At 46.4% G+C, this 23119-nt stretch overlaps 6 protein-coding genes across 18 annotated transcripts in view; 4 read left to right on the top strand and 2 right to left on the bottom strand.

The window, feature by feature from the left end:
* The first annotated feature begins 191 nt into the window (after positions 1-191).
* Positions 192-3831, top strand: Ccdc85 (coiled-coil domain-containing protein 85). Its single transcript, XM_076817320.1, has 4 exons — positions 192-2250; positions 2704-3076; positions 3159-3424; positions 3522-3831. The coding sequence occupies exons 1-4, from the start codon at positions 1684-1686 to the stop codon at positions 3564-3566; spliced, it is 1251 nt and encodes a 416-aa protein (XP_076673435.1). The 5' UTR covers positions 192-1683; the 3' UTR covers positions 3567-3831.
* A 669-nt stretch (positions 3832-4500) lies between these two features.
* Positions 4501-6595, top strand: LOC143371746 (potassium channel subfamily K member 13-like). The gene is made up of 5 exons (XM_076817319.1): positions 4501-4629; positions 4726-4918; positions 5423-5497; positions 5573-5978; positions 6046-6595. Exons 1-5 carry the CDS (start codon positions 4501-4503, stop codon positions 6518-6520), a joined length of 1278 nt encoding a protein of 425 aa, XP_076673434.1. The 3' UTR covers positions 6521-6595.
* Positions 6596-6740: 145 nt separating this feature from the next.
* LOC143371725 (PR domain zinc finger protein 10) lies at positions 6741-20018 on the bottom strand. 3 transcript variants are annotated; one of them, XM_076817227.1, is made up of 12 exons: positions 19188-20018; positions 11714-11921; positions 11230-11632; positions 10825-11154; positions 10435-10761; positions 10147-10356; positions 9576-10079; positions 9235-9499; positions 9014-9155; positions 8750-8938; positions 8478-8669; positions 6741-8393 (listed from the first exon to the last, which is right to left on the bottom strand). In XM_076817227.1, exons 2-12 carry the CDS (start codon positions 11876-11878, stop codon positions 8118-8120), a joined length of 3003 nt encoding a protein of 1000 aa, XP_076673342.1. In that variant the 5' UTR covers positions 11879-11921; positions 19188-20018; the 3' UTR covers positions 6741-8117. The 3 variants fall into 3 exon arrangements, with proteins under 3 accessions (XP_076673342.1, XP_076673341.1, XP_076673343.1); XM_076817226.1 differs by lacking the exon at positions 19188-20018 and adding an exon at positions 12123-12319; XM_076817228.1 differs by lacking the exon at positions 19188-20018 and having other exon boundaries at positions 10825-11022; positions 11098-11154.
* On the top strand, positions 12323-15706 carry LOC143371733 (uncharacterized). The gene is made up of 5 exons (XM_076817250.1): positions 12323-12917; positions 12986-13184; positions 13247-14046; positions 14119-14317; positions 14491-15706. The coding sequence occupies exons 1-5, from the start codon at positions 12712-12714 to the stop codon at positions 15133-15135; spliced, it is 2049 nt and encodes a 682-aa protein (XP_076673365.1). The 5' UTR covers positions 12323-12711; the 3' UTR covers positions 15136-15706.
* The window catches only part of Gabpi (zinc finger DHHC-type palmitoyltransferase GABPI), a 22775-nt gene continuing 14967 nt past the window's right edge, over positions 15312-23119 (bottom strand). The window contains exons 1-4 of one of the 3 annotated variants that reach the window (XM_076817340.1): positions 18078-18583; positions 16541-16781; positions 16276-16452; positions 15312-15921 (exon numbers count right to left, since the gene is read on the bottom strand). In XM_076817340.1, the coding sequence (XP_076673455.1) occupies positions 15729-15921; positions 16276-16452; positions 16541-16781; positions 18078-18198 (732 nt within the window). In that variant the 5' untranslated portion in view covers positions 18199-18583 and the 3' untranslated portion in view covers positions 15312-15728. Of the gene's footprint in view, positions 15922-16275; positions 16453-16540; positions 17902-18077; positions 18584-23119 lie in introns of those variants that run through there. The other 2 variants (XM_076817339.1, XM_076817342.1) reach the window with 2 other exon arrangements.
* The window catches only part of Mv (lysosomal-trafficking regulator mauve), a 19172-nt gene continuing 13972 nt past the window's right edge, over positions 17920-23119 (top strand). For 5 of the 9 annotated variants that reach the window (XM_076817171.1, XM_076817170.1, XM_076817173.1 and 2 more), the window contains exons 1-2: positions 18562-18589; positions 21894-22132. In XM_076817171.1, coding sequence (XP_076673286.1) covers positions 18577-18589; positions 21894-22132 — 252 coding nt within the window. In that variant the 5' untranslated portion in view covers positions 18562-18576. The other 4 variants (XM_076817175.1, XM_076817169.1, XM_076817174.1 and 1 more) reach the window with 4 other exon arrangements.

Below are 23119 nucleotides of genomic sequence, written 5' to 3'. Positions count from 1 at the left end.
TTCAAGGTACGACCTGCAATGTCCAGGGAGATATCGTAATCTCAAAGTAGGAATTCATGCTCGCAAACGCTCACCCATTACTCGCCACAGGTATTTCAATTGCTTGAAGAATATTTGGGAGCTCCTAGCAGAAGTCTACTTATCCCACACGATCGGAGGAATCGCATGACACATCGTACCTACTCCCTACATCTCTCTGTTGTCAGTTGGTCCAGGGATCTACGAAAGCGTGCCCGTTACGTTGACATTCAAAGGGATGAAGTCCAGGATGAAAGGAGAGCCGGTGCACCGTGACCAGGGCCCCCCTCACAATCGCCAGATTCTCTTCCTTTCAACCTCCCACGAGGTAAAACACGCTGTTAAATCCCCTCCTAAAAGTGGAGGATGGTCCAATCAGAGGTGTGTCTGGCTTCCCGCGTAGCGACCTTAAAGCCCTAGCGTCTTCAGCAATCGTTGTTGGGATCCCAGGCCCCCGGTCGTCGCCATATTGCTAGTGCGCGATTTCCACGCGAATCTACCCTCGTCACCGTCGGTCCAGGTACCGGTGGGCGGGCAGGGTCCGTCGTTATAGAAGATGACCGCGACGCGATCGTCTGTGTGACTGGACGCGGTGGTGCACGCCAGACATGGCAAAGCAAGAGACTCGTGCGCGTAGGATCGTCGCTCCCGTCCACTGATCGATCCGTTTCGTCGTCTTCTGGATCCCGGGGACTAAAGGGAGAGGTTATAGATCGCGGACGGTGTGGAATACGGACTACTAATCGATTAACGATCGAGCAGGAGGTGCGTGAAAGCCTATACGTCGCGGTGCGGTCACGGACGACAAGGTTTCACTGGAATGCCCCACTCGGTGTTACGGCACTGTGACTTGTGAAATGCGGCGACGGCGGCGGGCCAGCAGCGAGAAAAACGGGGGCCTGACCGAGCACATTACCTCTCGCCAGTGCGATATCGCTAGTATCCTCGGGATTTCGTAACGAAAGACAAGCCTCCGACTGTCCAGTGAAACCCACCCGTACAACTATGCCTGCACGCGTCCGCCCGACCGCCGTTGACAGATGGAATGCGAGCGTACCGCGCGATCGTTCGCAGTTACGGTGTAGTGCGAGGACGACGACTCTTTAATACCGCCACGGAAGCCAACCGCTGCTCGCGGACCCCCAGCACCCGGGGAACCGTTCGATACCATCGGTGAGTTCGACGATAAGAGGCCTGTCATCGGCTTGCGGTCGCTCGTGTCTACGATTCCTCGAAGACGGCGATCGTACATTTCGGAGGAGTGGGCGACACTGGCGAAGAATCAGCGATAACATTGACAAAGTGCGCGGCAATTTCGTGTGTAGGAGAAGACGCGAGACGTGCTAGAGAGCTACGGAACAGTGGCAAGCGAGACGAACGAAGAGAAGTGTGAAAGCAGGAAAGAGGTTCGGAACGGTGGGCCCCTCGGACGATAAGGTAAGGCGTCTATCGGACGGGCCAGCTCTTAAGTAGTAAATCCGATCTTGAGAGAAAGAGACAGAGAGAGAAAGAGAGAGGAGTGCAGGAGAGTGAGAGAAAGGGGGACCCCGCACAGTGACCCAGATTTTAGCGGGTTGAACGAGACGAGCCGGCACGAAGGAAGAAGCCACGGTGGTGGACTTTCTGAAATGGGACACGGCACAGCCTGGAGCTAAATTAGCCGCGATGTCCAATAAGAGTAAGTCCCAGCCGCAGCAGCAGCAGCAGCAGCAGTATTCATCGCACGTGATCAAGTCAGCTGCAGTGGAGCAAGCGCCACCGCGATATCAACCGCCGCCGCAGCCGTCCACCGGCATCCTGAAGAATCATCCTCAGTTCGGCACAGGTCCTTCCGTGTCGAGTGCCGTTCAAGGTCCGGCCGTGGCCTTGACTCATCATCAAGCGTCGCAACCGCGACCGGCGCCGCAGCAGAAGGATGCCCAGAGCAAATATTCGCCGAGGATAGAGCATCGACATCATCCTCAAGGCGGTAACGCTCCATTGACCTCGGCCGTCCCGAAAACTCAGCCGCACGGCTACCTCCAAGCCAAGGTCGGCCAAGGTCAGTACTTGCCGCCTAACGGTCAGTATCCTCCCACGGTAAACACTGGCCAGACAGCGCCGATCAGGCAGAGGATTACCGACGACGAGTTCCTCCGGCTCGGACCCGTGGAGATGCTCAAGTTCGTCCGCAAGACCGAGAGCGATATCGCGAGGCTCGCCGCTGAGCAGAACCGACAGATACAGAGCTTGGTGAGTGGTGCCTTTACGTGTATTCGGCTATTCGCGCGTGTCCACCTTCCTATTCAGCCTCGGAAACAGGCGACGAGCTTATTCTTGCGTAGATCGACAATGCTCGGGTGGAAAAATCCTGCGCAAGACGCACGTGGCCGATCGGGTTTCAGTTAATAGAATGAAAGTAGTGGAGCAAGTATTCGCTCGATCACTTTGCTCTTCTTATTGCACGGTTTCGCGGAAAGATGCCATCACGGATCTTAAACACGTCACACGGAAGTTTTGGAAGCTGTTCTAGGTCACGCGGGTCGGGTCCACCATCGTAATTTCAACCAGTCACGCACACGTGAGACTGATCGCGAACGATCGCAGCGGGCGTCGCGTCGCGCGCTTTTCAACCGGGGAAGGTCGAGGAGATTGCGAGGTGGATGCGATCGATGCCGTTTCTTTGAAAAGCACATGTGATTTCAGCTGAACGAGCTGCGAGCGTTGAAGGAGGCAAACCAAAGACTAAGCGACGACAATCAAGAGCTGAGGGACCTCTGTTGCTTTCTGGACGATGATCGCCAGAAGGGACGCAAGCTGGCGAGGGAATGGCAGAGATTCGGAAGGTACACGGCAAGTGTTATGCGCCAAGAGGTGTCCGCTTATCAGAACAAGTTGCGTCAATTGGACAATAAGCAGCAGGAGCTGATCAAGGATAATCTCGAGCTGAAGGAGCTGTGCCTTTACCTGGACGAGGAACGAGGAGGAGGCCAGAGGGACGACGGGGACGGCTCGAGCTCAAGCACCAACGCCGAAGAGACTGCACCCCCGAGACCTAGGCACGCCTCAACGTTCAATGGTAATTTCCCCGAGAGGCACAGACGCTTGACTTTTATCCGAATGTCGCCGAATAGATCTCTGGATCCGAGCGTGATTTACAGATCAAACTATGCAGTACGTGAGGAGCCTGGAGCAACGGGTGAAGCAACTCGAAGAGGACAAAAGTGTTCTACAGGCACGCGCGCAGGGATGGGAAATAACGCCCGGCGAGATCTGGGAAAATCCAAATAGCCCGGGGGAGAATCCTCAGTTGGGAGGTCGACCAGAAGCGGTGGTACGGGCTCTTCAGGTTCTCGAAGTCAGAGAACAGCTTGAAAGAGAAGGCGGCCACGACGGGGAGAAGGCTTTGGTTAGAGAAATGTGTAATGTAAGTTCTCTTAGCGAAGCTGGTGTAACGCGGATACTCGCACGAATACGGATGTAAGATCTATGTATAATAACTGTTTCGATAACGCCCGTTTCAGGTGGTTTGGCGGAAATTGGAGGAGGGCCCACAAACGAGGCACTGACGATCCGCACCGTGGCAGTGAATCCGTTGAATGTGTAAAAGTTGTCGCGCGATCCGTTCGCTCGGATAGCGTATCTTATAGTATTATAGTAGCTAATGCGAATGTTATGAATTTCATAGATTTATACGCATGTACCTACAAGTATTTCGATGTAAGAGTCAATGTGCCTAGTTTGCAGTATTTATATAAAGATCGTAACGCCGTTAGATCGCCTACAACGAACTGTTAACAAACTCTATTTTTATTATAAACTCAGTATAATTTACTTTCGTATATCCTGGCAAAACCCTATCCCCGCGCTCGCTTTGTCAATCTTATCGCGTGCTAACTTTCTTTGGGAGACGCGACAGCAAATCAAAGCGCAAGGTTGATACGGAACCGTCGCAAGTCCAAGGGCGCGATCCGAACTAGCCATGAAAGCATTATGTGGAGTGTTTACTCTAAACCCCTGTCCACAAAAAAGGACGCGTTTTGTACACGGATTCGGTTTCTATTTTTAGCGTGTCAAAGAATCCTCTTTCAGCGGTTTCCGCGCAACACCGTCCTACATTTTCTGCGGCTTGGTTTATGAATCGTTTCTTTTCACAGTTACATTATGGAACTAAATAATGGCGAGACTGGCGGGTCACAATCGAAGTTCCTTGATGTAGGTACTATTCTAATACAAATTGAAAGCAAGTGAAAGTGGCCAACGAGATGAACGCAGCTAAATGAACCGACTAAAAATACACCCTGGAAGATCGATTGCGTATTTAAAACCGCGAATTCGGAATGGCCTGTGAATGATGTATCTTTGTAACCTTCGTGGACGACGGGTCTGTAGATCTTGTTGGACGCTGGTCGCCGAGTTTGCGCCGACCCGAATGAAAGGGCGTTAAGGTGGGGATCGCGTCCAGCCACTTGTGTCCAGAGAGAGAGATGAGAATCACCGGTGATGTGCGTGTGCACTTGCCTCGGGGAGGACAACGCGAGGTTCATCCTTCTCTTCGTTGTCCTGGCTGTGTACATGCTCGCCGGCGCTGCGCTCTTTCAACGGCTGGAGGCTGATCTTGAAACGCGACAGGTACGAACACCACACCGCCCTTCCCAATTCTTACTTAATTTTTAAAGTTACCTCTGGCGATGCTCGTGACTCGGACCATTTCCGTTTACCGCGCAGGCCGCAGAATTCTGGCGCGTTTACCATACCTTTCGAAGGCATCACTTGCAAAGCAGCCCAATCGCTCTTGAAAGGCTGGACGAGTTATTGTACGCGTACGGGAACGCTTCATCCTCCGGCATCATCAACAAAAGCCGCCGATGGGATTTCCCTGGAAGCTTTCACTTTGTGGGTACCATCGTCTCTACGATCGGTAAGAGATCCACCGTGGCCTATTTGGAAGACCGAACGTTTTTGTGCCGCAAGTGAACCGGAATAATGGGTCAGTGGAGCGCGAAACGCGTACGCGGTACTTTATCTTAATCGTGCCTTTATCCTTTTTCATTCCTCTTTGGGAAACTCGTACGTACGAGCGTGTCAACAATTATTGCGAAACGATTTGCAACATTCGCCCCATATACTTCGTATCTTGTGCGTTCGGGTATTTTCCGATCGTCCGGCTGGTGCCAACACATTGGCGGCCGTATTATCTCGCGAAACTTGGTCATAACAGTAGTTGAATAAAAGCGGTAAGGGTCGTCGCCCGCGGCACGCGCAAGAATCTTGCAGGAAATTCCAGAATGTTAATAACTTGCGACCTAGTCTTCCAGTTATCCTCTCCAAGCCCTTTTCGGCTCGGTATTCTGCATTACGCGTACGCTCGTGATTCCAACGGACTCTAGGGAGCTACAGATCTGATTCCAGATCCGTTTTCTAGGGTACGGAAACACCACGCCGCAAACGACGGCAGGCAAAGTGGTCGCCGTTCTCTATGGATTCTTTGGCTGTTCCGGTAATAATACAGCGGAGTCGTTCGGTCGATGTTAACGATAAGAACCGTTGTACATTATATGCAATTTTGGTACAGGTGGAATTTTATTCTTCAACCTGTTTCTGGAACGGGTCATCACTTTTCTCGCTTGGATTTTGCGCAGCGTGCACATGCTCCGTTTAAAGAGTCGCATCCGGAAGAACTCGCTGGCGTCTCGGCGTAGCTTCAAGGCGCCCGAGGGTCGGAAGGCTTCTTTGCCAGACATACTTGACGACGATGCCGATGACTTGGATATGGACCAGTGGAAACCGAGCGTATACTGGGTCATGCTCTACCTATCGCTGGCTTGTTGTGCCGTGGCCAGTTGCGCTGCCGCGGTTTACGCTCCCCTCGAGGATTGGGAATACTTCGACGCCCTTTACTTTTGTTTCGTCAGCTTCGCGACCATCGGCTTCGGAGACTTCGTCAGCACAGAGAAAACGCATTATCCTTATATCCATTGGTGAGTTGCCGCATGACTTCCCTCCACACTTATTTGCAGCCGCTGCTTTATGTCCCTTCGCGCGCAGGTACCGTGTCGCTAACTTTATATTCCTGCTGGCCGGGTGCTGTTGCACCTACTCCCTGTTGAACGTGACGTCGATCGTGATAAAACAGGGACTAAATTACGTTATACAAAAGATTCAATGCGAAAATCAGGATATGGCTGCGCCACATTTACCGAGACGGAAGTCCTCCGTGTCCACGACGTACTTTTCGAAGAGGAGAGGGACGAGAATAGTCGGAAGAGATTCCTTTAAAGGGGATAACTTTGGAACGCCTAGAAGGATGTCTGGAGAGCTGATTTCTATGCAGGACTTCTTCTCGGCGAACAAGGTTACTTTGACTGTAATGCAGAAACAGTTACAAGAGATGGCTCAGGTGCAGAAAGGGACTAGCTCGATCGCGACAGTGTCCAACGCGGGTGTTCTTAAGCCTGATGCCGTCGGCCCTTTGGCTATCGTTAGTGAAAAGTTCAAAAGCAAAGTTTCCAAGAATCGGTAAACAGATTCTGGTCTTCTAGTTCATGTGACAGAGAAGCGTGCTAGTTTTAGATAGAGCGAGAAATATGAATTATTCTTGTAGCAACTTAATCTAGTGGAGAATTTTTAATCTACTACTTCGTTGTATATATGTATCATGCGTGAAATGCACTTACAGGCATTTTATTGCCGCATCGTTTACACCTCAGTCCTAGATCTCCGGTACAGTAAATCGTGCGTCGCTCAGTCACCGAGTAACTTTATTTAAGTCATGTTTACAATTACAGTTCTCCATGTACTCAACAACATTAACAAACATGCACTCTTTTGTCTTCGCTTTTCCATAATACGTATCATATTATGTGTACATAATGCATGTAAAATAAATTTCGGATCTGTTGAGTTGCCAATCTGTAATTTACGGAGTTACTCTTCGGACAGAATGGTCTGTAACGTGTGCAGCATTCGGTGCATTCACGGGGAATTTGATGCGCTGGTAAAGTGTGCACATGTCCGTTATCTCGATGTTACCAATTTTACATGCATCGTAAAATTACAAAGACAAAAGCTTTCCTTGTCTAAGTAACTATTAATACCTTCAATTTCAACCAGATATTTCAATTCGATGAATGCGATGGATGTGAAACTGTCACGCTGCGTCGCGCGAATGAATCTAGTCGTCCTGATCTCGCTGATCTCGCGAAAAAGAATCCGTTTTCTTTGGGAGCCAAAGATCGAAAATACAGACATCTTCCTCTAAACGAGAATGATAGAATACGAGCAATTGACAGAAAGTTACGAGAGAGTAAAAGTGAATTGGCGATCCTTTATAGACTACAACACCTCGTGTAATCTACAGACAATTGCTTTATCATCGAAGCCAAACGTGACACGTAGATACTACGATCAGGTCTATGAGAAAAAAAATATGGAATCACATCGTATAGACGAGATTACACTGGTCTAAGGTTCGGAGGAGTCGTGTTCTCCAAATTCAAGCCGAGTTTAAATTTCACTTTAAACCTGAAGCTCAAATTTGACCGCTCTAACATCCATAATTTAATCACATCGAATTGCAGCATTTCCAAGATTTCAAAATAAACTACTAGAGTTAACGTGTCAGCGATGTACCAACAGCGCAAGGGCCTGGCTCTACCTTTTTCTGTGCTCTGTACTTTGTAATGCCTTGAGCAAAGATCTCAACAACTACATGCTTCCCGTTGTATTTTAGTCTTAAATCTCCATGTTCGTGTGTTTCCATTGTGTACTTTAGATTTAAATCTTCGTTCTCTGCGTTTGCCCATAGGCTCAAAGTTTTCACAAAATAGCGTATACTCCGTTCCAACAAATTTGTTCAAAGTGACGCCTGGGTCACGCCCGTGGGCGTCATTGTCAATCACACAACCAACAAAATAGCGCCAAGTGTTTCGCACCGGCGCCAACAAAGCTGCGCCCCAAATATCTCCCAGCGGAGCATCGATTACTCCCACGCGGGCAACGACGCCCTAATTTGGCAACGACAGCAACAAGCAACAGCGCTCCTTCGCTGTGCACAAATTTATGAGATTCATATCTCAGTAAACTGACAAAACCTCGCGTCGAGGTTGCCACGGTTCTTCTCAGCGTATGTCGCGCATACGAACAAATTGCTGCCCAACGAGCTCCAATCCGTTACTTATCAGATCAACGTCGTCGGATATTTTTATTATTTTCGGTTTAAAGAAATCTGAACTCGTGTCGCACGCTTGGATGTAATCGGACAGAACGAAATGATCTTCCACCAGTACAGGGGGGTGATTCTGATTGTGCGGCTGCCGATTGCGTGACCGCGGTACTTGATCAGCAGGCTCCATCAAAGTCGAATGCTTTTTCCGTTGATGCTGTAAAAGTTTCGCCTGCAATAGTAAACGAATGTATCGGGTTTCACAATTTTCTGAAGCACTATCGCGTGAACAAGATTTACAACACTTAAAACGCACCTTGCTAGCATATTGTTTGTGACACCATTGACAGCCCTGAGGCGTAGTTGTAATACTACCGACAGTCTGACTAAATGTTGGATTCGGTAAGTCAGAATAATCGGACTCCTTTTGTCTATTACTTGGTGGTAAAGCAGCTCCTGGATGGTTCTTCACGATGTGTGCTTTACGTTTGCTGCTACTTTTATAGACCTTTAGACAGGAAATAACGTAAAAGCAAAGCATATCAGTTAAATGCAAGCCACCTTGTTCTACCGATAAGTTGTACGAACCTTGTCGCAGTATTGACAGTAATAATCTCTGGTCTGGCGTAAAATTGGTAGATTTAGTTCTGGTACAGATTCTGGCGCAACATCGGGATGGCGTTTTGCCAAATGATTGACAAGCATCCCCCTTCGTTTAAAGCCTACTAGGCATTGGTGACATTTATAAATGAAACGATTGTAATCGTTAGGGTTAATCTGTTAATAATATGCAATAAAATGTATTATTAAACGCGTTATGAAATGTTTCACGTGACAACAGTACAAGTGTACCTTTGGAACGAATTTTTTAGTTTGCGTAACTTGCGACATTTGCTCTTCAGTCGCCGTTTGCGAATTGTGCAACTTCGTCATGTGCTCCTTTAATTTGTCTTTCCTTTTAAACTGTTTGCCGCAATTTGCACAATGAAATTCTCTGTAAGAGGAATAAAGTTACCATATAATATTATGCAGTATGCACTTTCGTGATGTATAAATAAATAATGTTAGTTTACCTATGATCAGAATGTTTCAGTAGATGCATCTGCAACTTGTCGACGGTAGCAAATCGTTTCGCACAAACTTGACATTTGTGCTTTCTTTCGCAATGATGCGCTCTAATGTGCTTACGAATAACTGAGTACTTAATAAATATTCTTTGGCAGTAGGGGCAGCTAAAGGTGCCGTCTTCCTTCTTATGAGTTTCTATGTGTTCCTTCAATGTGATACTCTGACTGAACAGTTGCCGACACATTGGACATTCAAACACTTGCTTGGTTTCTGAATAAAAGAGAATATATATATACATACACATATTTTTTTCTACGTCAAATTATTCGATAGAAGTATGATTTACCTCGATGCGTTTTCAAATGGCAAGACAGTGCTGAATTATTCATGAATCTTTTGAAACAGATATTGCATGGCAGTGGTTTTTGGTCTTCAGCACCGTGCACCAGACAGTGCTGTTGCAATCGTACTTTCGTAGCAAAACGTTTGTAACACATCGAACACTTATACGTAGACAGAGAACTCATTCTTTTCGCCTTCGCTAGAGACAATCTCCCGTGTTGCGAGATATGGTTAATCAATTCTTTTTGCTTCTGAAACTGTAGCCCGCACTGCGGGCAAGCGGTAGATTGAATTTTGTGCTTCATTTTGTCATTACCATGACTAAGAGTGTGTATGTTAAGCAAAAGCGGCTTCTTAAAAATCAAACCGCAAACTGAACATTTCCATTCCTTAGAGTTATTTTGCCTCGAGTTCTCCTTCTCTTTTAAATTTCTGCCGCGAAACACTTTCACGCGACGAGAGTGATTACCCTCGAGCCGAGGCCAAGCAGGTAATTGATTTTTCGGCTCTGTAATACGAAGTCACGGATAAATAGATATAATCTGAAATATTATACTATTACAAATCTTGCATACCTTTGTCATCTTTGGTTTCTTGTACAGGTTTCAGGGCGGTTAAATTCCTACGATTCGCATAATCGATACTAGGCCCAGCTTTTAATTCTTCCTTTGGCAAGATGCTTCTTGTAGTCAAAAACACTATTCCGTCACGTTGTTGACAAATTACTAAGTTCTGTTCTTTATATGATAATGCCGGTCTAACGAAACGCATCCAATTTGAAGCATCTGTAATGACAGTAACATACCTTTTACTTTAAAACTCTAAATATATAGAACAGTACTCTGAAATCTATCAGCGCTTACTTTCATTTGAAACGTCTACTTTTAGCAGTTCTTCGTCCTCGGTTTCGTAAAGTAATGGTAATTCATTTTTAAATGGTGTACCATCATAGGGATATAATATACCTTCTATAGGACCAAACTGAGTACGTTTTTGTATATAACGCTTCGCACATACTCCATAATCGAATCCACCTGACAGAATTTCGGAGCTGGACAATTTGTTTATGGAAAGATAGGATCCTGGCAGTGTTGCTATAGCCCGAGATGGTACAGGTTGATCTGCTATCGTGCATACATTATGCGAAGTGCAATTGTCCCCGGTACAGACATCGTCGCATTCGTCGCAACCTAGAGAATAGTTTACGCTTAGTACTACATTAACAGGATAACGAAAATAATGAAGTTACGCACATAAATTCTTTTTGTCGTTTATACGGCGCTTAGAGCGTCTAACATTCTGCTTTTCGCCATCCTTCTTTTCTTCGTTATGCAACAAAATTTCATTCGCTTTCTGATTTTTCGAAACGGTTAAAGGATTCGTATTGTTCTCTTTGTTCGAATTCCCTGCAGCCGACGAAAGCGTAGAATCCTCTACATCAAGGTTCTGAGCTTTAAATGAATTCATGACATTCAGTTGATCGTCTTGCATGACAAGAAAATCTCTGCTTAATGTAAAATCTGTACTTGGCATTCCTGTCAGCATCAACGGAGCTGCCGATGGCTCCAATCCAGCATTAGATTCTGCAAATACAATTCACAGTTACGCCACAAGATCTATCGCGTTTCGCTTAACGATAACATTGCAGCGGCGATTACCTTGCATCAGAATTAGTTCAGTGCCGACGCTAGAGACCAATTGCTCCTCATTTCCATTGGCAACAAAGTCGGCAGAGTTGTCCGCCTGCTGCACAGTCTGTGCGTCGATCGGATGCGTCAATTGGGAGACATAGTTAACGTTCGTTCTTTCGGTGGATTCAGGCGGTGATATTAAAGGGGAGGCCGAACCTTGTAGGACAACGACAGAATTATGAAACGGAGACGGTGGGAGTTGTACCGGAGTAGGTGAATACCTAGCGGCTGAACTCATATTCGGATCAAGAGGACTGACGCGGTGCTCGAAATCGGAAAGAGGGGAAGACGCTCTAGGGGAAAAGGAAACCTGCTCGTATGTTGGAAACAGGCGAGAGTACTCTCGGGATTGATCTTCCACGTACTCCACCTAATAACAAAATCATTCCAAGTATTGTCCGTCGCAGGGAAACGTAGCCGAAGATAACGCAACCATGAGAATTTTACTTACAGTCAAGAACAACAGCTTGTTATTCATTTTTCTCGGCTGCTCGCACACCGACGAGGGAAGGGTATGATCGGTGGGCCAATTTACAGAAGTGTCAGACACTTTATCAATGTTTTGAATCTCAAAGGAGTTAATAGGGCCCCCCTCAGGAGGGCCCCTTGAATTCATTTTATTTCTCGTCGTGTACCAGCGATATGACAACGTCTGTTACCTGTTAAAATTGTGCTTTGAAAATACAGTTAGCTCTGCTATCGTGGGGCGAATAAGAGCAAAGAGATTGCAATTCTTTAACCACAACGATTGCATTCGGACGATTTTAGGATCGCTGATAAGGGGCGATAACGCTCGCGATAGATTGAAAGCGGGCGTACAACGCTCCGAGCATATGTGTCCTACGAAATGGAAGACTTACCATCTTCGATACATAAGTTTTCGAAGTCGATGCACTTTTTTCCCTGTGATGCACCTGCTGCAGCAGACTGGTTCGTCAACAATCGACGTTATCAGCTTCATAATGCTGACTGAGCACCACTGAAATGGCGGGAAACTTTCGAACTGACGGAGAAAATCGGTGTTACGCGAATTTCCGAGTGCATCGCGATTTCCGAGATTAAATTCATTTCTAATCAACTGCCTTTATTATCCAACCTCTAAATAATCCCCGTTCATTCATAATTGATATTTCCGTTCAAGTATCGATATAAGCTAGGCTAAAATCGATTTTATAAACTAACAAGTACCATTTCTTTTCGCAACGTTTCTGTCGAGCGATACACGGGGCGAGTCGATAGCTTCCCGCCCTCCTACATCGCTTATTTCCACCCCTTAATTTATGAATAGGGTTGGTAGGGTCACCTGCGTGTACACAGGAGGTATCTTTCATAACTTTCCTTAACAACGAAACAACAACGCGTCAACAAGACTCTGGCATGGCTTTTCGATACATCTGCGTAAACGTAACAGCGTAATTTCTATTCTAGTTAAAGGTAAACGCAGCGATCATGGTGCATATAAACGAGGTGACCGATCTGATGGATCGGATGATGAAGGTGGAGATCTTCCGCTCAGCGGAGAAACTTTGTATGGTAAAGGACGAAGAGACGACGTTCCTTGATCCAAACCTAATTATGGATGCGAGGCACCGAATCCTGAGAGAAGACTTATCCGTCTCGCCGACCAAAAGCTCCGTTCTGGCCGAAGCCAGGAGGTATGATCTAATGACCAAGAAAGAAAGGGAAAGATTTTTGGCACTGGTAGCTAAGCTCTCTTTTGCAGACTATTAACGCGCGATGAAACCAGGGAGATATATATGAAAAAACAGCAGCGATTTCTGGAACGAGAGTTGAAGAAATTCGAAATGGAACTGAAGAAATCCCGACCGAAATTCTCGGAACCCTATATGTGCAAACGAAGGAACTTTGCGCCGTCGGATGACGAGGACTTTTGGGGGACCTCCAGAAGGATCAGAAACAAGGTCCGCGTAACTTTCATTTAATTGTGATTGCTATAATTTAGTATATACGCAACTTTTTACAGATAATTGTCGACCCTAAAACGGAGAGGAGCGGTGGGAGCTGTGGACGAAGTACGCAGACTGTTTGTAAGAGTACGAAAGCGGAAGTTGATGACCCTCCCTTGACAGAGGAGGGCGAGAAAGAGCCGAAGGAAACGGAATGCGAAATACCGTGCACTGGGAGTATAAAAGTAACGATCAAGGATAAGCCAAGCTCCGAGATAGAAGCGCAACGTGTGCGTGTTTTAAGAAAGTGCTTCGATACTCTGAAGCGAAATGCTGAGGAAGAACGGCGGCTTCGCGATATCAAAACGAGGATTCAACGGAACGTGGCTTCGAAGATAATGAAGAAGTACTTGGATGTTTGGAGGACGAGCACGAAAAATGCGAGGAAAGACGAAGAGGAGCAAAAGGAAGAGCGGGGTATCTCTGAGGAGCGGAGGATCGAGATGTTTATAAGCGCTATTACAGAACGCCAGAGAGAGTTGATGAGAAGTCAGAAACCAAAGAGCAGAGATGGTAGATTGGTGGTGAAAGAGTCCAGCAGCGCAGAGATGAGGAGGAAAAGTGTTTATTCTAAGCCTGTTATTGTCGAATCGCCATCGCAATGCCGATTAAATGCTCAGAAGCAGATAATAGAGAAGCAGAGAGCCAAATTGGCAGAGCAGAATAGGATCATCGAGGAATTAAAATTAAAACAGGCGCAAAAAGAGATATCTAGGGCGACCAAAGAAACTGTGGACATGGCCAAAGAAACGCTCACCTACTGCGGGCAGAAGACCAGGCGAACTTTGATTCAATTGATGAAGCAAACTGGCTACAGGTAACATAGACCTTCGAGGCAATTAACCATTTATACGGGTATGGATGTTTATAACGTGTACTCTTCTAAAAGGGATGAAAGCCTGACGGTACCTCAACGAGCTCCAGATCCACCGAAGTTTCTGTTGAGGATGGAAGCTCGAGCAGAGGCCAGACAGAAGAGAATAAAATTAGCCGAAGAATCGCGCAGGAAAAAACTGGAGGAACAGAAGAAGAAGGAAGAGGCTGCTAGAATAGAAGAGGAACAGACGAAGAGGAGATTACAACAAGAGGTCAGATAATGTAGGAGGTCAAAGTATATTAATGTCATAGCAAGTGTCATAGGCATTAATTTCACCTCGCAAGCTCCGTTATCGCTTTAGCAATGCACTTTCTTATTTGTCTACGCGCGATACAGACCCTCCTTTAAAGAAATGTTCCGATGAATTTCTTTATTTATTAATAGGCTGCAGCAGAGGCGAGAAGACTACGAAGAGAGCAGGAACAGAATCGATTACGTGAAATAGAGAGATTTAGACAATTGAACAGCATAGCGGATGAATTTTATCGGCGATATCTGCTACGGCGTTATGTAATGGAGCCGTTCATAGCCCTCGTTGAACAGAAAAAGAGCAATGTCAAGCAAGCGGAAAATCATTATAGAGGAAACGTGATGAGGAAAGTGTTTACAGCGTGGAAAAGAGAGACCGACAGTCAATGTAGAATTAAGATCGAGATTGTCGAATGGTTTTATAATAGAAAGATAGCGGTAAGGGTATTTGAGAAGTGGAAGCAAGTGACCAAAGAAGTTAATTTGAAATATCAAGTCGCCATAGATTTCAACGATATGAAGCTCTTAGATCGGTACTTTAAGTCGTGGCAAGTAAGAACCTCTGAATTCAGAGCAGAACGCGAAAAGAAAGAGGAACTAGCTAGTAGTCATTACGAAAGTAAATTAAAAGTGAGATACTTGTGTATGTGGAAGAAGTACCTCGCAATAGCTGCAGACATCAAAGAAAGTGAGAAAAGAAAGGACGAATTGAGGCAATTGGTGCAGAAAGTGATCCCTGATTTCGATCCTAAACAAAGAGGTGTAGCATTAGAGGATTAAAGCTAAGTTACAATATTGAAATTAAAGTACAAAGACTGTATCATAATAATACTTCTAAGTTTACTGTGTAAAACGAAGACTAGAATTAATTTTATATTATTTTGTATAAAAAGAAATTTAAACATTTATCACATCTAATATTCTTTATGCTTAGACCTTAGATGTACTGTACATAATTGATTAATACAATTTATTACGTTAATCATACAATGGCCACTTTATCACAGTTACAATAAATATAGAAACGATGTGCACGCAACAGTAAAATAAAAGTAAGTAAAACTTCAAACTGATATCAGCGCATTCGTATCGTGATATGTCGTTATTAAGTTCAATATTACGAGCGATAGCTTACTAGTGTTCAGTATCTTGGTATTGTAAAAAAAAAAGAAGAACAATAGTTGGCATTAAAGTATATATTAATAATAGTGAAAGGTGCGTTTTAACTAATATTAATGTGTACATTCTGATTCACATACCACTGTGCCCGATGTTTTGGCCTCATTGTTTCAAGCTTTTTAATATCCTTTGCACAGTGCAAAGTATCATCTTCCGTACAAAGTAAATTTTATAATCTAGTCTACATTTAATATCTAAGTTTTGCAGCAAAATAATCGAGATACGAGTTTCAGTACCCCGTGGTCATACTGGTTTCCAGCTTGGAGAAGGCGTCGCTCGTTCGATGTTGTGCCAAGGTAAATTAACCAAAGATGGTATATTAAATAAAAAAGTACCACTAGACCAACGAGCAAGCTGTAGAGTGCCGAGATGAAGCACAGGGCAATGCTGGAACAATATGTACATTATTATATATCGATCGGGTATTTGAAGCAAACAGTTGCGTGACACGTTATCTGTTCAACTTTTATATTCCTCAGCAAGCAAATAACAGATATTACAATATTTACGACGTTAACACAAGTCTCGACAATTATCAGCATCTCGTGATAATTAAAGTTTGCATTGTAGATCATTGGTATCTTTCCAGTTTAGTTCTCAGACCCTTAATAAAGCGAATTGTCGTGTCCCCCTCCCCCGGACTATAATTTCGCATCCTCGATTACCATTCATTTCAACAGATCGTATGCCCGCTACTAATTACCGCTATATAACATAAAATATCTCTTAAATGGTACATACTCTAGCTGATGATACACATCGCTGCAATCATCTGGTAATAGGACAGTGCCAATGAGTATGAACGGATGGCAAACGCTAGTCATTGTTAGATTGGAGCCATAAATGAAAGCTATGGCCGAGAAGAACAAACATCCCAGATACCATCTTAAGTTACTCGAACCTATGCAACAATCCAACCTAAAATATAAAACGTACATCCTAAATGCGTCCGTGCGTCATTCCGTAAGCCAAGAATCATGCTCTGCGTAAACCAAGAAGACTGTACCATTTACAATGATACTCCCTATTGAGAATGCACGTTTGACACATTCGACAGTGATGCGCTTTTGGCGGGGCTCTTCTCCTACACGTAATGCAAAGCTCTCCGCTTCCCTCGCCGAGTTCTAAACCTTGAGCGAAGGTGCCTTCCTGAGTAGCAGAGTCTGCGTTCAATCTACTCTTGTATCCGCACAGTATACCCCCGATGACGCATATTATAAACACTAAGTTCTCTTCCGGTAGGATCTCTAATAAAGGTACGACACTTATTTCAAAGATCAGCATCAGCATCACCACGCTCATGATCGTCCACATTAAAAAGAATTTGGTGCGCAGCAGAAACCTCAGGAAATTGTGGTGCAGGTAGTACACTAATAACGGCGTCGCGACGAATATAATGACAGTACATAGGACCGTTTGCGCGGCGATCACCGCCAGCGTTGGAACCGCGAAGATCGGTATCATCGCGTCGACCGAGATTTGTTTAGCACCAGCCCTCCAACCACAAGGGTTTCGGAGCCTGTCCCACACGGTCATCCTCTTTCATATAATTCTATATCGAAGGATACGTGTTTACACTTTCATGGAGAATTGAGGAGAGAACAACACCAAGGTTCGTGGGGGTTAGGTACGTTTTCACGGGACGTCGTTGTTTCTGCTATTGCAAAATTTCGGTCTAACAACTGTGAAAAATGTCGCGCGTTAAAGCAGGTGACAGCACCATTTGAACTAGTTAGTAATAATTACATTGACAATTATAGAATCCCGGATCTTTGATCAATATCCAGAAGAATGTTTTCCTTCAACAATGGACCATTGTTTCGATAGAAATCAATACTCCCTTTTCTACCGAAATTTCCAAGACGACACGCCAATAAATAACAGAGCGCTCCGTTTTGGAAACGAAATTCTATGGTAAACGAAATATCTCCAGATTTTTATACCCTTTTCGCGGGTTACGTACCGTTGCTATCCAAAAGAAAATTCATGACATAAGTGTTTGACAGTACTTTGAATATGGCGCAAAATTTTTTGAGGGGAATCATGAACCTTAAGGACGGTACACAAGTTGTGAGGGGTTGAGTCGCGAGACGGAAGGGGAATCAATCTCTAAATGACTTTCAGCCATGTTGGTATGGTCAAACGGTGGTGCACTCTACAAACGAGTTTAAGTATTATATTATATTGTAGAGACAAACTTGGTCTCTAATAGGCAGATTATATTTAAATGTGTATAATTCAAGCATGTAGTTTTAAAATTCATCGCGAAATAGCATAGAGGACAGCACTAGTTGATCATACAAAGATGACTGAAAATACATTCCTCTGATGCTCCCCTCGGTGTTTCATACCCTGTGTCCACAAGTCGGCTTACTTTATGCACTGTCCTTTAGGTCCATGGGCGAGAACAACAGTATTTGTATCCAGTGTCCAATCGGGATCACTGCACTGTACACATGTGCCTCCAACAGTACAAAACAATGATGTTGATGTCGGTTATTCCAATAGTCGAAAGATCGTGACGAATCGTTGAATTATCGTACCGAATTCCATGCAGAAGACACGTCCCAGGTAACGAATACTTCGCCTGTAAACAGCCGCCCGTGACTCTCTAAAAGGCATTGCCATTTTGTCCGACTTGCTCGTCATTCTCCCATGTGACATTTGCCATAATCACATTGCGCAGGAAATCATAAACGCGGCACTCGCGGCGAGAATTGTGACGCTAGTTGGAAATACGATCGACTTAAGCGGGGAAAAAGAATTTTTTTCACATAGAAACAAAAAAAAAACGTCCGAGTATCTTAATCATCAGCTGTGCGTAACAAGGAGATCGAAGGTCGACGGTTATCTAAGTTTACTGTTTCTCACGCGGTATACAACACTCTCGTTTGAATTATGAAAAATGTAGCTGTTAAAAACGTTCGAAGGAGAAGTGAAATAATTAAGTGGGCGCAAGTGCAATTGAATCTCTATCGAATTTGTTGATTCATCACGATAGAGCGAGATACTTAAGGTCAGAAATTCAATAATACATGGATTATGAAATGTAAAGGTAATCGCTTAATGACAACGCGTATGCATTATCCGCGTACCCGAACGAGTCGAACAATAGAGTAACAGGTTAAGGGGATATTCGTATACCTGGTGTGGGTAACGGGAAAGTGAATCACTCAAGGTATTTCTGTTAGTCGTTGTCTTTATTAAGACGGTTGACGTTGGCGGTTGAGTTGTCCGTACCGCTCTCAATGTTCGACTCGCATCGACTGCCGTGTGGGTTCTCGGCAGGGATCGGCGGGCTCCAGCTACCGCTGATGGAGGGGGAAGCACCTACAGGAGCGGTGGTTATGTGTGCATGAACTGTGCCTTCGTCGGTCACGCACAGTTACCACCGCTCCTGTAGGTGTTTCCCCCTTCATCAGCGGTAGCTGGAGCTCGCCGATCTCTGGTTCTCGGCGCGGATCTTTGGGGACCGTCGTCTCTCGCGCCGTGCAAGATGTTTATACAATCTTATCGACGACGATCCTCGCCGCTTTCCGAGAACTCTTAAGCTGCAACGTAGCGCGACCTATCTGCGCCAAAATTCGATGCGTCCGTATAACCGGAGAGATCGAGAGTACGGTGGCACGCAAAGGAAAATTATAGTACATTACCATCAACAACCAAGTCCGCCAATGCCTTGGAAATCTGTGATTTCGATTCTCGATCGTGGGACGATACACCCACGGGATCGAGAGTTTCTTGATCACTCGAGAAAGACAGGACACGTATCACATTCTTGCGCGATCTTTTTTTATCGGCCGTTTTTAATATCACGTTACAGTCTACTTCTTTCTTTCATTGACGCGGCGCGAGACAAATATCGATTGGTTTTTCGCGAGGCACATGGATGCAGACGCGGATGAACACCATTATCGCGCACTGTCGTGGCGAGGCTAATTAAAGAACGGTGGGGCAGAGCGCCATTAAGATAATCACGTAGCACAATAATGAACGGACTATACCAGCGAAAGATTGATCGACAATTACCGCCCCACGGCCGCTCTCTGCTGAAACTGAATGTTTCCAATTGTTTGCACGTGTTCACGCGGTTATCATTGTTTGCTAGGCAGCGGCGGAGCTGCGGGCCGTGCCGAGTGGGGAGGAAGCAGGATACAAATAACTTATTGTCGCTTGCGGCACAGATCTCCATGCACTTACGCACACACGGTGCCCCAAAATACGCTGCATTACTCCAGAAGACTCATAAAAACCGGATCTACGCTCGCAACTAACGGATGACTTTCCGCGTCTGAATCATATCTACCAGGATCGATGGTCGAATCGAATTTCGATTAACTGCGCGCGCACCCCGCGCGCTTTCGAATTCAAATTCCTGGTAACCAAAGACCCGCGCGAAATTCTGTATTCCTCCTGGCGTAATCGGACCCGGTGGAGTTGCATCGTTTATTGCTCAGACACCCCGTGCGCGGTGCATATATGTATGTATACATACTCTCGTTGCGATAGCGGCGTAAAATTTCGTAACGTTCCGCCGTTTCTCCTCATTATGAAATGCCGTGAAATCGGTATTGGAGTCAATTCGGACGAGGGAATTCCAAATACATATATGCACCGCTGCGAGATCGCAACGACGCCGTATCGTTTGCCTGAATTAACCCTAAATTATACAATATCCGTGTGGCGGTACTTACAGTTGTTACGTTTAACAGGGAAATAATGTTGCGTAGCGAGTCAGCGGGTTCAACGTTTGAGACTACGTGATCTACCTACGATGGACTACGTGACTGACTAATGGCATACCTGAAAGTCCACCCCCTCCCGACCCCAGGGATGCGCCGTTCTGTTCAACAATGGGGCCTGAGAGGGAAGGGGAACATTATCCTGTTTGCCGAGCGCGTTTACCTTTCATAGGATTCGTGTACCCCCCAGGTCTGTCGGGCCGTCGGGGGTAGGAGACGTTGGCGCGTGAATCATAAGTTTTCATCGAAGAAAGAAGCCGATTGGACGCCCCTTTGACCCACGGGGGGCTCGCCACTTCAGCCTCCCCCTTCCTTAGGCGTCGTGCCGTGCGGTGGACAGTTAGTACGCGGATCCCGATGCGGGGAGTCAACGAGATCGACCGGCAAAGTAGCCTTGTAGTCGCGACTCAGCGCTTCCGATCGTATCTCTGCGCGCGCTCCGCCGGGTGAATTCGACTTGCAGCTTAACAGTGGGAAAGTCGGAGCGGTCTTTCGGGTCGATTGTTTGCAAGCAGTATTATCGGTTCGCCAAGCGAGAAAGCACTCGAAATCGTCGGGAGATAGAGCCGGATATAAGAAGCGCAGTTGTTGCGAAGGACGGATCGGATTTATCGGGTGAAATATGGCGAGCCAGAGTCGAGCGTCGCGCGGCTTCGTTCCGGGGCAATGATTATTACACCCTCCCAACGAGAGTTTCCCTGTGTCTGTTCTCGCTGCGATATCGTCGGTTCGGATACAAAGTTGCGAAGACCGGGAGGATCAATGACCAGCCGCATCTCGCCGTAGTAAAAAAATTGTAATAGTAAGAGCTCGTAAATCATTGTAGCTCGACTGGAACGATAGCCAGTCGTGGAGGTCGTGATCTCTCACTCTCAGTGATGGTCGTCCGTGCGTGAAGCGTCCTTTTTTTTCCCCCGTAGCGTTTTCGGAGAACGGGGTTACGCTAAGTGTACTACTATCGAAGGGGGTGATTGACGGTGCCGTTACCGTCGCATCGGTCGGTAGTTCGGTACGGGAATCGAGAGACAGTGGCGAACCTCGTGAATCGGTTCGGGGATGTTGGACGAGGTTTAAGAAAGAATCGTGAAAGACACTCCGAGCGATATAGAGGAGGCATCGTCGTGTGACACAAGAGCAAGTCGGCTGATAACAAGTGACAAGCCTGTGTTGATAGACCCGGGTCTTCTGGCACTGTTCCGCTGACGACGACTGCCAAGGAATTGTGTCACCACGTTCCAGTGGTGTTGGCGGCCGCGATGGTAGTGGCGGCGGTCGGGTTCAGGAGCCTATGAATCCAGGGTTACTGCTCTCTCCCCTGGGGCCGTGCTGTTGGTGGCTCGAGAAGCTTTCAGGCTTCCCGCGGAAGGCTGGGAACAGGTCTGCCGTGGACTCGTGGGGATGTTATGTAAGCTGTAGTTGATCGACGTAAACGCGTACACAGAGATCGGGTGCCGTGCGCGACGTGTTACGGTATAAACGCGAGGCTGCCGAGAAGCCGCGGCGAGCCGGCGAGAGGATACTCGGTACTCGCGACCAGTAACGAGAATTGCGGGGACGCGTTAGACGGGGCGATTCTGCAGCGGACGAACGTCGTATAAGGTCGTCTCGATCTTTCAGGTGATCGGGTTACGTGCTCTAAGAGTGATCCTCGAAGGCCCCCCGAGGACACCCCCTGCCCGTGGTTCAGTTTCGACGAGCTTATGAGCTATGAGGAGGACACGCGGCTGAGGACCGAGGACAGGGAGGAAGACGACGAAAAGGAGTACGAGGAACGTCTAGGAATGTCTTTGGCATCGACTAACAAGCTGCAGATTTTGTGGGACCATTTCATTCATGCCGAGCCGCAGAGTTACGAGGTACCCCCGCGCCACCCGTGCCTTTTCTGCTTCACTTTCGCACGGTTCACGTTACAATTAGTTGGCTTTGATCCGCTACGATTTTGTCACGAGCTTTTTCCATCGTTCGCTTTCAAGGAGGAACAAAGGAGAAGATCCTTATTAGATAGACGCAGTTCCAACCGACGATGCTTTTACCTTGACGCTTGCCCTTTCTCTCCGCAGCCTTATTAATACCACCTAATCGCGGAGGACTGCAGTGACGATAATTTTCCTTCAAACGCATTACTGCTTAACGCGCCTTTTACCGCGTCCCTCCGGCCAAGATTTCGTAACCACCGTCAATCACTCGTCCCTCCACGGTTAAACACCAGTTTAGAATCTGGTCGGATGACTTAGAAGTCACGGATCGCTCGCTTGCCGATACTTTGCCGCGAGTAGAGAAATAATACACGATCTTTCTGCCTCGCGTAACGTAAACACTATCGATGTCTTCGCACGTACTTATCGAAGCAACCGGGGCAAACTCGCGGACGCTCGCGCTCGAGGTGCGAAACGTTATCTGGAACCGATGTAAAATCTTCCACAATAATTATGTCACCGGGCCGCGAGGCTTCTAATTTCGTGAAGCGTTATCGCCGCGTGCATGCGGCCCCACCGTAGACGAACGAAATTGTCATCTGTCAAACTTGACACAAAGCTCCCACAATCTACGATCGACAAGATGTTTGCGGCTGTTTCCATCGTGAATCACGCATTTGCGCGTCGAACAAACACGATACGAGGCGCGTCGTCGCTCGAAATTCTCTTCGCTATGCTTGGAAAGGGTTGAAAATGTAGACGGGGGCATAAAACTGTACGGCTCCGCGTTCGCGGTGTCTCGACAGTTGTTTTTTTTTTCCCCCCCGATAGCCAATTCTATCCGGGCGATTATTTTATTGCGCATTCGGCGACACGCGCGACAATCGTGCATTACGAAAATGAAAGAAAGTAATATCTTTGTTCTTC

The sequence above is a fragment of the Andrena cerasifolii genome, chromosome 7 (genome assembly GCF_050908995.1).
Source record: "Andrena cerasifolii isolate SP2316 chromosome 7, iyAndCera1_principal, whole genome shotgun sequence".
NCBI classification, from domain to species: domain Eukaryota; kingdom Metazoa; phylum Arthropoda; class Insecta; order Hymenoptera; family Andrenidae; genus Andrena; species Andrena cerasifolii.
Note: the sequence above shows the minus strand (reverse complement) of the source record. Positions and strands in the feature narration are given on the sequence as shown.

Excerpts from the sequence above, each read along its gene's own strand:
- Ccdc85 (XM_076817320.1), top strand. The coding sequence starts at position 1,684 with ATGTCCAATAAGAGTAAGTCCCAGCCGCAGCAGCAGCAGCAGCAGCAG. Across the intron at positions 2,251-2,703 it reads ACCGACAGATACAGAGCTTG|CTGAACGAGCTGCGAGCGTT; the intron begins GTGAGTGGTGCC and ends ATGTGATTTCAG. Across the intron at positions 3,077-3,158 it reads GCACGCCTCAACGTTCAATG|ATCAAACTATGCAGTACGTG; the intron begins GTAATTTCCCCG and ends CGTGATTTACAG.
- LOC143371746 (XM_076817319.1), top strand. The coding sequence starts at position 4,501 with ATGTGCGTGTGCACTTGCCTCGGGGAGGACAACGCGAGGTTCATCCTT. Across the intron at positions 5,498-5,572 it reads TGGATTCTTTGGCTGTTCCG|GTGGAATTTTATTCTTCAAC; the intron begins GTAATAATACAG and ends ATTTTGGTACAG. Across the intron at positions 5,979-6,045 it reads CATTATCCTTATATCCATTG|GTACCGTGTCGCTAACTTTA; the intron begins GTGAGTTGCCGC and ends CTTCGCGCGCAG.
- LOC143371725 (XM_076817227.1), bottom strand. The coding sequence starts at position 11,878 with ATGAATTCAAGGGGCCCTCCTGAGGGGGGCCCTATTAACTCCTTTGAG. Across the intron at positions 11,633-11,713 it reads ACAAGCTGTTGTTCTTGACT|GTGGAGTACGTGGAAGATCA; the intron begins GTAAGTAAAATT and ends TTTTGTTATTAG. Across the intron at positions 8,670-8,749 it reads ACTGTCAATACTGCGACAAG|GTCTATAAAAGTAGCAGCAA; the intron begins GTTCGTACAACT and ends TCCTGTCTAAAG.
- LOC143371733 (XM_076817250.1), top strand. The coding sequence starts at position 12,712 with ATGGTGCATATAAACGAGGTGACCGATCTGATGGATCGGATGATGAAG. Across the intron at positions 14,047-14,118 it reads ATGAAGCAAACTGGCTACAG|GGATGAAAGCCTGACGGTAC; the intron begins GTAACATAGACC and ends CTCTTCTAAAAG. Across the intron at positions 14,318-14,490 it reads AGAGGAGATTACAACAAGAG|GCTGCAGCAGAGGCGAGAAG; the intron begins GTCAGATAATGT and ends ATTTATTAATAG.